The sequence below is a fragment of the Petaurus breviceps genome, unplaced genomic scaffold (assembly GCF_028583685.1).
Source record: "Petaurus breviceps papuanus isolate PSGF00001 unplaced genomic scaffold, PetGlider_PUasm1.0 139, whole genome shotgun sequence".
NCBI lineage: Eukaryota > Metazoa > Chordata > Mammalia > Diprotodontia > Petauridae > Petaurus > Petaurus breviceps.
Window position 1 is genome coordinate 15,787,295 of NW_027185697.1, and position 11,407 is coordinate 15,798,701.

Sequence of the window (11,407 nt, forward strand, 5' to 3'; positions counted from 1 at the left end):
TACATCACACATTCTCTTTCTTTATAGGTGTCTCACTTGCCTTAACTTAAATAATCTCTTAACCAAACAACTGTCATTACAAAATAATTTGGGGGGGAAAAAGGCATTTGATGGTGAGATATGATATATTTTCAATTCTTGGTGTAAAATCATGCCGATTCATTGCATAAACATTATCAAGAATTGTCTCTGTTGAGTTATTGGGGTACTAAGGATCACTTCTACAACAAAGTATTTTCCTGAGTTCTCCAAGAAGAAGCTGATGCAAAGTAGGAAACACATTGTCACCTTAAAAAAAAAGATACAATGCCACATTCATATCACCTTCCTGAAGACCATTTGCAAAACTAACTGAGTAAAGGAAATAAAATATTTTGGGTGCAGACCTGGCAGTCATTTCTAGGCTTTTAACCTTTTCTTTTCCTTGAACAATAAAAATTACTTCAAGTGATGAGTTCATCTATTATATTTCATTCTGTTAGACACAGATTAAAATTAATTGATTTGGTATATAAAGCAACCAATATTCACTATAAAATTGTTTGGATTTCATATAATTCTATATTTCTTAAATTACAAATTACAATGTTAAACTAAATAGTTGACAATACTTTTTTATTTAATTTTTTCATATATTATCAAGGTTTCATCCTTCTCTAATTAACTTAAAGCTTTACGATCCCTGGGCCAGTTGAGCTGCAATCAAAAGCAGTCTAACTGTAGCAACAAACATACATTTTCTTGCAAATGTCTATCTGCAGAGTCATCTCATTTCCAAAGCTCTGAGGATGCATAAAGCCCAGAAAACTATTAACCATGTGCTACCATTGCAGTAATCTGACTGCAGTTGCAACCACCTACCCCAAACGTCAGGATCTTTACATCTTTATACACACACACATACACACACACACTTTCAAACCAAAGCAGAATATAACAAGAAACTAATTTTCCTTTCTATAAATCTATATGCAATTCTTAACTGAGTACCAACATCCTGCTGAGCCTTGCCCTGATAATCTTACAGAGATCTCCAGAGGTCAGCTTTTTTTTTTCTCTTCTCTTTCTTTGGATGAAAGACTATTGATCCAAATTTTTAAATCACAGTTTCCCCCCCACAATTCACAAGCTCCCTATCTTTGCCATCTGGGTCTCTGGGCCCTGAATTATCGACACAGGGGTTCTTCTTGGCTGGAGTTTAAGCTATGTCAAATGATCCAAAGTGCTCAGGTCTCTCCCACACAGACTGCAATGCTGCAGTCTGGTCATATTAATGAAGCAAGAGGAGTTCTGCAATTTCAATTCCCCTCTGTCACAGGCTCCAGATGGGGCAGGGAGGCTGCTTAAAGAACTGACAGCTCACACACTAGCCCAGCTTCCTCATATTCATCCCATATGGATGACTTAAGGGCATCCTTTGGGGGCTTCACAGTACAGGTGGAGTTATAGATCACCCACTTGGAAAAGGAGGAAAGCTTAGAGTTAGCATAGTGTCAAAGAATTCTCTGGAAGAGTAGATTTCTTCTTGGAAACTGCACTTATTTCTTCCTGAGATCAACTTTACCCATATTTGTGGCCAGCTCGAACACTGACAAACTTCCTGGTATTAATTTCAACATCTCTCATTCTACAATATGAGTTCAAATATCTTTTAAAATGTATTTACCAACTACAACAAGCACTTAGTTGTGTAGATAGCTCACTTAGGAACAAACACACACACACACACACACACACACACACACATTTAACATCAAGCACCCAAATAAAGGGATGTGCTGTGGGGTGGGGTAAAAAAGATCACATTAATTTCAAAAACTAAGAAGTGGCAGTCCACTTCATTCACGATTCTGATGTCATCCTTGTTAGGATTTTGAGTAAATGTAGCTGCTTATCTGATCTATCTGCATGCCCCCACTTTCCATTAACCAAATATGTATTTGAACCAAAACATCAGCAACTGAATTGTTCGTGACTTGAAATCATAAAAAAGCGCATTTTCCTGAGCAAAGCTCTTATTTGACCTTCAAATGTCAGTCCCTGTATCCTTCTACTTCCCTCTAGTCAGCTCCATTCTCTCCTAGGCAAAGAATATATTATTCCAGAGGTGAATTAGGGTGTTGGATTTGTTTCATCTGCCTGTTTAAAGCTGTGCCCTGTACATGCGCTCACTGCATTGCAGGCAAGACACTGTGCATTCCCAATGTGGCTCAAAAAAGAAGTGGAAAAAAAAAAAAAAAACCCCACGCTACAGTGCGTTGATGCGGAAAGGGAAAGCCCTCGATAGCCAGATGGGAAATTCTGGGTACGGGGGACCCTGTGCCGCTGTTAATGGTGTGTGGTGGATATCCCGGGCTTGCCAGGCTGGGGCGCTGGCCTTGGTGCTGATGGCCGCCATAGCGCCCGCGCACACACACGCCTTACCTTCTCCCCTGGCGGTCGCAACGAGCTGTCCCCCTTAAGAAAGGACGTCTGGCAGGATCCCCCTTTTAGAACGAACAACCCAAAATTCCGACCCAGTCCTCCCCAAAACCCCAACCTAGCCCTCCCTAAGCCTTCCGGCTTTTTTCTCTCATTGGCCTGACTCCAATGAGCTCATCTGCTGGTGTACGGCCGGAGTGGGGGGGAAGGGGGGAGGAGGGGAGATTGGGGAAGAGAAGAGACAAAGCGAGAGGAGAGGCAGGAGGAAAAAAGCAGGGGTTCAGAAAAAAGGAACTGGAGGAAAAGGGGGACAAGGGTGAAGGGGGGAGTAATATGGCTAGAGATGTAAAATGCGGCTGAGAAGGGGAGGAAGGACGTCAGGCAACCCTGATAGAATTGTTGGGGGTGGGACTTAAGTGGAGAAAGTGGAAGTGGGAAGGAAGAGGGAAATACAGGAAAATGGGGTGAAGACGTGGAGAAGGGGGTGATGCAGGCAGGGAGAGAGAAAGACTGAAAAAAGAAAAGGAAATGAGGACTGAGAGGGGACAGCTGCCAGCAAAGAAAGAGGAATCAAGGGGTGAGAGGAAATAAAGAACTGGTAAAGGGGGGGGGGGGGTCCTACATATAGGAAAGGTACATAGAGAAGGACGGTGGCGAGAAGAAAGTGCGGTCCGTGAGGAAAGACCTAAGAGTTAGGGTGAAAGAAGCACACAGACAGGGAGAAACAATATGTAGGTGGTGGTAGAGGAGTTATGCGCGGAAGACAAATAACAGAGGCTGGAAGTGGAAAGGGCAAGAATCTTCCTAGGGATGAGAGGTTGGGGGCGGGGAGGACGTGGGGGAGAGAAGACGCAGCTGGAGGTGAAAGAAAAGTAGAGGGCCTAGGTGGAGGAACAATGGGGTAGGGGAGGATGAAAAGAAGGAGTCAGAACGAGAAGAGAACCAAAGGTTAGGGTCTAAAGAGTGATGGCCAGGGAAGAGAAAGGGGGCTGGGGTTGAAGGAACTCAGAGAGACACGGCTGAGAAATAAGGCCGGGAGGGAACGAAGAATTGGCTAAGGGAAAGGGGGCACTAAGAAGGAACACATAGAGAAAAGAGGGAGACCAAAGATTGGAGACTGGAAGCAAGGAGGGGGCTCAGGAAAAGGGGCTTGGAATGAAAGAGGAATCCCAGAGGGCCTGGGCCCACAAGCCAAGTGAGGGAGGGGTTGTTGAGGGGTAGGAGAAGAGTAGTGAGGACCGGGTGGAGTACTGATGGAAGAAAGGGGCAGGGGATGAAAGGAGTACCGAGAGTCAGAGCACAGAAGAGGGGAGAGGGAAAAAGAGGGGTGAAAGGTAAAAAGGAGCAGAGGAGAGCAGAAAATGTGGTTTGGGGGGTAAAAGAAACACGGAGAGATTCTGAGAGGAGGGATGAACCGGACTGGCGAGAAATAGGAGAGTAGAGGGGACTGGGGCCGAGGACCAGTCGGGGAGGGGAATAGGGGCTAGGGAGCTGAGACAGTGGGGCCCCAAGGAGAGAGCCGGGAAGGCGGTTGGGGTGGAAGGAGCTGCGAGAGAGTCAGGGCCCCGGCGGAGGAGCAGTGGAAGAGGGGGAGGGGAAGGAAAGATCCGAGGCTGAGGAGCGAGAGGGGGAGGGGAAAGAGAGGAGCGAGGCGGAGAGGCGAGGGAGGCCTGCGAGTCCAGCCCAGGCAGCGGGCCAGCGCCTCCCCGGGCCTCGTCCCGCCCCGTGCCCCGCCCCCCCGGCTCTTGGTCCCGCCCCCCGTGCCTCTGCGGCCCCGGCACCGGGCGTGCGTCGGCGGGGCGGCTCCCCGCCCTGCCCCGCGGGCGCCGCGGCCGCCTATATAAGGGGGCGCGCCGGCCGGCAGAGCGCGGAGCCGGCCCCGTGCCTCCCGAGCGGTCCACGATGAGCTACGCGCTAGAGTCGCTGGGCGCGCCGGCCGCCTACCGGCGGGTCACCGAGACCCGCGCCAGCTACAGCCGCACCAGCGGCGGCTCGCCGTCCAGCGGCTTCCGCTCCCAGTCTTGGTCCCGCGGCTCCGGCGGCGGCGGCAGCCTGAGCAGTTCGGCCATGTCCGTGTCCTACAAGCGCGCTATCCCCCGCAGCGCCTACGGCGGCCTGGGCTCGGCGCTGCTCAGCTCGGCCGAGAGCAGCCTGGACTTCAGCCAGTCATCGTCGCTGCTGAACGGGACGGCCTCGGGCCCCGGAGTGGGCGTCGACTTCAAGCTGGTGCGCGCCAACGAGAAGGAGCAGCTGCAGGGCCTCAACGACCGCTTCGCCGGCTACATCGAGAAGGTGCACTCGCTGGAGCAGCAGAACCAGGAGATCGAGGCCGAGATCCAGGCTCTGCGCCAGAAGCAGGCGTCCCACGCGCAACTTGGCGACGTCTACGAGCAGGAGCTGCGCGAGCTTCGCGCCGGCCTGGAGCAGGTGAACCACGAGAAGGCGCAGGTGCAGCTCGAGTCCGAGCACCTGGAAGAGGACATTCACCGCCTCAAAGAGCGCTTCGATGAGGAGGCGCGCCTTCGCGACGACACCGAGGCCGCGGTGCGCGCGCTGCGCAAGGACATCGAGGAGGCGTCCCTGGTCAAGGTGGAGCTGGACAAGAAGGTGCAGTCGCTGCAGGACGAGGTAGCCTTCCTGCGCAGCAACCACGAGGAGGAGGTGGCTGACCTGCTGGCGCAGATCCAGGCGTCACACATCACCGTGGAGCGCAAGGATTACCTGAAGACAGACATCACGTCCGCGCTCAAGGAGATCCGCTCGCAGCTGGAGTGCCACTCGGACCAGAACATGCACCAGGCGGAAGAGTGGTTCAAGTGCCGCTACGCCAAGCTCACGGAGGCGGCCGAGCAGAATAAGGAGGCCATCCGCTCCGCTAAGGAAGAAATCGCCGAGTACCGGCGCCAGCTGCAGTCCAAGAGCATTGAGCTCGAGTCGGTGCGCGGCACCAAGGAGTCCCTGGAGAGACAGCTCAGCGACATCGAGGAGCGTCACAATCACGACCTGAGCAGCTACCAGGTCAGCGGAGCTGGGGCTGGACGGACGGGGAAGGGAGGGAGAGGAGAGTGTTCTAGCCGCAGTGCCCCTCCCATGCCGCTCCCCAGCTCCCCTTCTCCCTGCTTCCTCCCGAGCACTCCCTCGTAGATTCCTTATACTCCTCCCCCCATCCCCTGCTTTCAGCCCTCACCTCATTCGTTTCGCGGCATCAGCCCCCATTCCCTTTCTTTGCCTTCCCAAACCTCCCCTATTCTCCTTTCTCTCCTTTGACACGTCCGCACAACACAGAACGCCCTCCCGAAATCCCGGAGTCTTTGCATCTCGTCTCCGATTCTCTCCGCCCTAATCCCTATCCTACATCCTTCCAGAACTAGCCCCTCCCCATCTCTTTGTGTCCTCCAGCGGAGTACCTAGCGTCTTCCCTCCCTAGTCGTTTAATGCAGAGTTGGCCTAACCCGGGAGGAGACAAAGAAAAACCTTTAAAAGTTCCTTCCTAAAAGTGTCAAACTTCGGAGCGCCCTCTCTAGCTGTTCCCTAAAATGTGTCTGGGCTTGCGGTTTATGATCTTGCCGAGTTTTTGCACTCTCCTTAAAAAGTCTTAAGAAAAGTTTTTATTTTTCTCCTCTTGGGGGTTTCAGATGGCAAAGTAACTTTTAGAGTGTCTCTGTGTGTCTCTGTTGAAAAATGTGTATTTCCTAAGTGGAAAATATTAGTCCAAAAGTAAAAATTGAAGTTTGTCTTTAGAATGCTTTGTCTAGCAAAGGACAAGCCTTTTTTTTTTTTAAGATTAAAATGCCTTCTGTTGTTTTGTTTCTGTTGCGTGTTTCTATTGTTCATTTCACCTTTGATGTTCGGCTACAGAGGGTGGAGGTGGGTTTTTTTTTTATTTGTTTTGTTTTAATGCTTCTTAGAGCGTTGGGCTGGTGGGAGCTGGGAGGCTGACCCAGAATGCTTTCTGCTTACTGGGCATTTCTTAGGAGTGCAAGCTAAGGTCTGGGGAGAGGGGAGAAGAGGAACACAAGGTGTCTGTAGGCAAGGGAATCTGATTTCAGCTTGCATGTTGTTAACTGGAAGGGAACTCGGGCTGTCTGTTTTCAGGACACAATCCACCAGTTGGAAAATGAGCTCCGGGGAACAAAGTGGGAGATGGCCCGTCACTTGCGGGAATACCAGGATCTCCTCAATGTCAAGATGGCCCTGGATATTGAGATTGCAGCATACAGGTATGTAGCCCCGCTGTGGACGTGTCTGGAATAATCACGGCACTGCAGAGTCTGTTTTGGCAAACTGACGCCACCCACTTAGATAGGGGGAGGGACACTGCAGCCTGGGATAGTTGGTATTGATGTGAGCATAGACATATATACATATACATAACTGGGGGGGGGGAAGCTTTCTAAAATTCTTAAACATCATGACATGACATTAAGTGCTGCAGTACCTTCAATTAAGATTCACAAAACTGGGTGAATAATTTGGGGGGGGGGGGCTGGATTTTTTCCTTTGGAAATGTTTCTCAATCTTTTCCAGTTTAACCCTTTTTCTCATCTAGTCTAATCTGAGCCAGTTTCTAGATGTGCTGAATCTTTAAGCAGTAATCAAAAATTCTCTTAAGCTTTCTTCAAGGAGAGATGCCTTTATTTTTTCATCATTTCAACCTTTATCAGCAACAATCTAAATGTACTAATATACTGTCTTTTTAATGAAATACCTGTTTGACACACAGTAAATGCTTATTTACTTAAAATAGGGTTGTTTTTGCATAATTGAAATGTTACAAACTCCAGGCCAGGGGTTCTTAATCTGGGGATCTAGGCTCCCAAAAGGGGTCCATGAATAGATTTAAGGTGGCCCACGAATTTTGATAGTAAAAACAAATATTTTTCCTTAGCCTCTAATAGAAATTTAGCTTATTCTTTAAATTATTTTTAAAAACATTCATCTGAGAAGAAGTATGTAAACTTCAAGCTGCTTAAGTGGAGAGGGAGGGGAGCTAACACAATATAGATTAAGAACCCCTGATCTAGACAGAAATATCACTCTTTTCCATCTAAGGTCTAAATGACTTTAGAGGAAAGTGTTGGTCTAGATACTAGAACAGTTTTGTTCATTTTGTTTTGTTTTAATGAAGGGAAATATTGACTTAAAGTCTCTGCCAACCTCTAGTCATAATCTGGAAGAACTAGAGGTTTAAGGAAAAAGCTGCAGCCACTCTGTATGGCCACTAGGGTACCATTGAACAAGTTGTTGCACCAAATGGTGCCCCTCCCTCCCAAGCAGTTCACCTGCAATGTAGTGAGCAACCAAGGAGATGTTATACTTAAGTGATTACCTGGAAGGGGACTAGCCACCAAGGATTACCTAGCTCTCACACTGAAATAAGCCTATTCCCTATTAGTCCGGAGGTTCCCGCAGACTGGCTTTCTGGAATCCCACTTACTCAAAGCACCATCTTCACTTAATCTCATTCACAGTGGACCCACAGTAAGCCTAGCAGGTGTAGTTCTTGAATCATGTTTCCACCTTCTTTGTCTCCCCAGAAAATTGCTAGAAGGCGAGGAGACCAGGTTCAGCACGTTTGCTGGCAGCATCACTGGCCCTCTCTACACACACAGACAGCCTTCTGTCACAATATCCAGTAAAATACAGAAAACGAAAGTAGAGGCCCCCAAGCTGAAGGTTCAACACAAATTTGTAGAGGAGATCATAGAAGAGACCAAGGTGGAGGATGAGAAGTCAGAGATGGAAGATGCCCTGGCAGCCATTGAGGCAGAATTGGCTTCTAGCGCCATGAAGGAGGAAGAAGAGGAAGCAGCTGGTGAGGAAGAAATTGTGGCCACTGAAAAAGCAGCTGTGGAGGCCGCTGCCCCAGAAGCTGAGGAAGGTGAGGAAGAAGGTGAGAAAGAAGGGGAAGAGGAGGAGGCAGAGGAGGAGGAGGAGGAAGATGAGGGAGCTAAGTCAGACCAAGCAGAGGAAGGAGGGTCCGAAAAGGAAGGATCCAGTGAAAAAGATGAGGGTGAACAAGAAGAAGGAGAAACTGAAGCAGAGGGTGAAGAGCTGGAGACTAAGGAGGAAAAAACAGAAGTGAAGACTAAGGAAAAAGTCATCATAAAGGAGCTTGTTGTCGAATCTACAGTGAAAACTGAGAAAGCCAAGTCTCCTGTAGCCCTGTCTCCCCCAGCAAAGTCCCCCCCCAGCAAAGTCCCCTGCAGCCCTGTCTCCCCCAACAAAGTCACCGACAACAAAGTCCCCTGCGGCTCTGTCCCCTACAGCTAAGTCTCCCATGCCAAAGTCTCCCATGCCAAAATCACCGATGCCAAAATCTCCTGTAGAGGAGGTGAAAGCTAAAGCAGATGAAGAAAAGGAAGAAGCTGTAACAGCTGAGGGAGAGAAGGAATCCCCCAAAGAAGAGAAAAAGGAAGAAAGAGCAAAAGAGGTCCCTGAAAAGAAGAAAGCTGAGTCCCCCATAAAAGAAACAGCCGTGGAAGAAGTGGACACTGTCACCAAATCCACAAAGGTTGGTTCTGAAGAGGAGGAGGGAGGGAGTGAAGAAGGAAGTGACCAGGGTTCAAAGGGGTCTACGAAGGAAGATATAGCAATCAATGGGGAGGTAGAAGGCAAGGAGGAGGAGGAGGAGCAGGAAACCAAAGAAAAAGGTAGTGGAAGAGAAGAGGAGAAAGGGGTGGTCACCAATGGGCTTGATTTGAGCCCTGCAGAGGAAAAGAAAGAGGGAGACAAGAGTGAAGAGAAAGTCGTGGTGACCAAAAAGATAGAGAAAATCACCAGTGAGGGCGGGGATGGGGCTACCAAATATATCACCAAGTCTGTCACCGTGACCCAAAAGGTAGAGGAGCATGAAGAAACTTTCGAGGAGAAGCTAGTGTCCACAAAAAAGGTAGAGAAGGTCACTTCTCATGCGATAGTCAAAGAAGTCACCCAGAACGATTAGGAGAATAGAATCAGGTGCAAAAGGTTAAGCCATATGACAACTTCAAAATGCATGTGATTGACGGCTTCAAAGCAGAACCGGTTCTCCCATGAGGGCTCCAGACACTGTATTTACTTTGTGCAACATAAGGGACCTGCATGCAAGCTCAGGGTGTGCTCCCTTCACAGTCTTTGGGGGAATAACAATGCATGATCTGTAATGTACCTAGGAAGTTTTTCTTTTTCCCGTTTCCTAAGCTGTTGGAAGGGGGGGGACACTCTGGAGGGATGTATTGAGATGTATTATGCAAAGATTCAACTGAGCCAAAAAAACATATTAATACTAATAATAATGATTATGATTAAAATAATAATGAAACAGAACTCTTAGCCTTAAGAAAGCTATTTATGAATAATTATGTTTACCTCACTGGTGCAATTAAGATGGGCATTTGTTCATGGGAGAACCTCTGACATGCACAGTTTGCAACCTTTTGTGGATTGATGTAAAATGTCCCAGCAGTTCTTGCTCAATAAAGGTCATATTGAAACCATGTCTGATTGTTTGATGGTCTCACTTTTAGAGTAAAATCTCTGCTTTTCAGGACTGTCCTGAAAAGCCAATTAATGGGGGGGCAGAGAACACTGGGAGGGGTTATAAGGGCCCTATATTAAGTCATTCCCCTAGAAGAGCTTTGTTTGTTTCAAGATAGAGATTTCGTTGGGAAGGAGGAATTTAGTTCATCCTTACAGGGACTTTTCAATGTCTCCACTCCTCTCACTGTTGCTGGTTATCCAGCTGGTGTGTGGGAAAATATAAGCCAAGCTCTTCCTTTACCCCAGGTCCATCACCTTCCCTATACACTATTCCATTCTCCCTCTCTAGGTATCCATAATTTCAGATTTGGTCCCCTCTCCCCTCCACTGCTTCTCAAGAGTCTTTAATCAGGAAAAGGTGCTCTGCACCTTTTCAGCGGCCCGTGTGTAAAATGATTTCCCTTCCCTAGTGTTAAAGGGGGAGTGGGATCAGGTAAGAAAGGGGGAAAGAACAGTATGAGTTTTGGACACTCTAGTCTCTAGGCCTCTAAGGTCCTAGGAGATAGTTAGAAAGGAGTTAGCAAGTCACCTCATCTACTTCCACCACACTAATTTTACAGATTTGGAAAATGGAGCCAAAAGGAAGCCACAAGATGAGGATTGTTCCTGACTCAGTTCTCAGCTAACTCCTGTATGTTGTAAATGCAGCAGAGAGACATGATTTCAATTAATTTTTAAATTATATGACAGATGCAAATAACACTTGTTATAATGTGAATATTGGATGGGTGCATTTCCTGGGTAAAAGAAAACAACCCCTGACTGGGATAAGTACAAGATATGAAGTGAGAGAACGTGGTTTCTAATCTTTACACAGGTAGGGGTTAATTTTCCTAGGGCCTATTTCCTCATCTCTGCCATGAAGGACTTAGCAAAAACAAGAATTCTTCTATTTCTCCTCTTCCTCCTTCCCCTCCTCCTTATTCTCTCTCTCTGTCTCTCTCTGTCTCTGTGTCTCTGTCTCTCTGTCTCTCTCTCTGTCTCTGTCTCTTTCTCTCTCTCTCTCTCTCCCTCTCTCTCCCTCTCCCCCCCCCACAATTTGACTGTCTTGTGAAACCTACTGCCCCTTCTCAGTATTATGCTTTGAAATGCATGAAACAATATGGGATGGCAAAGAAAACCATTTATATTGCAAGAGTACTACTAAAATATTCTAAGTTTGTAGATCCCAGGTTAAAGAAGCCTGAAGAAAATTATCTCCAAGGTGAATAGCATCATGATAAGGGATACTGGTTTTTCCAAGTGATAGCATTCAAACATATGTCAACTTCCTGTGTCATTCAATCTCCCCCCCCCAAGTAAAACCACTTAAGAAGTGTTACAGTAGCAAAAGTGTCATTAAGAATAATAATCTAAAGTAAATTCAATCTCTTCTTTAGATAAATGAAAGCATTCCATCATTTTTAAGTCAATGATATTATTATATTTTTCAAAAGTCAAGGAAAGAAAATAACTTCCTTTATTA

General features: G+C 47.5%; 1 protein-coding gene across 1 annotated transcript; it reads left to right on the forward strand.

Moving 5' to 3' along the window:
• Positions 1-4,300: 4,300 nt before the first annotated feature.
• Positions 4,301-9,901, forward strand: NEFM (neurofilament medium chain). Its single transcript, XM_069066881.1, is given in 4 exon segments — positions 4,301-5,439; positions 6,517-6,641; positions 7,959-8,633; positions 8,635-9,901. Coding segments are annotated over 4 exon segments (2,649 nt in total). The 5' UTR covers positions 4,301-4,323; the 3' UTR covers positions 9,368-9,901.
• The last annotated feature ends 1,506 nt before the right edge of the window (positions 9,902-11,407 follow it).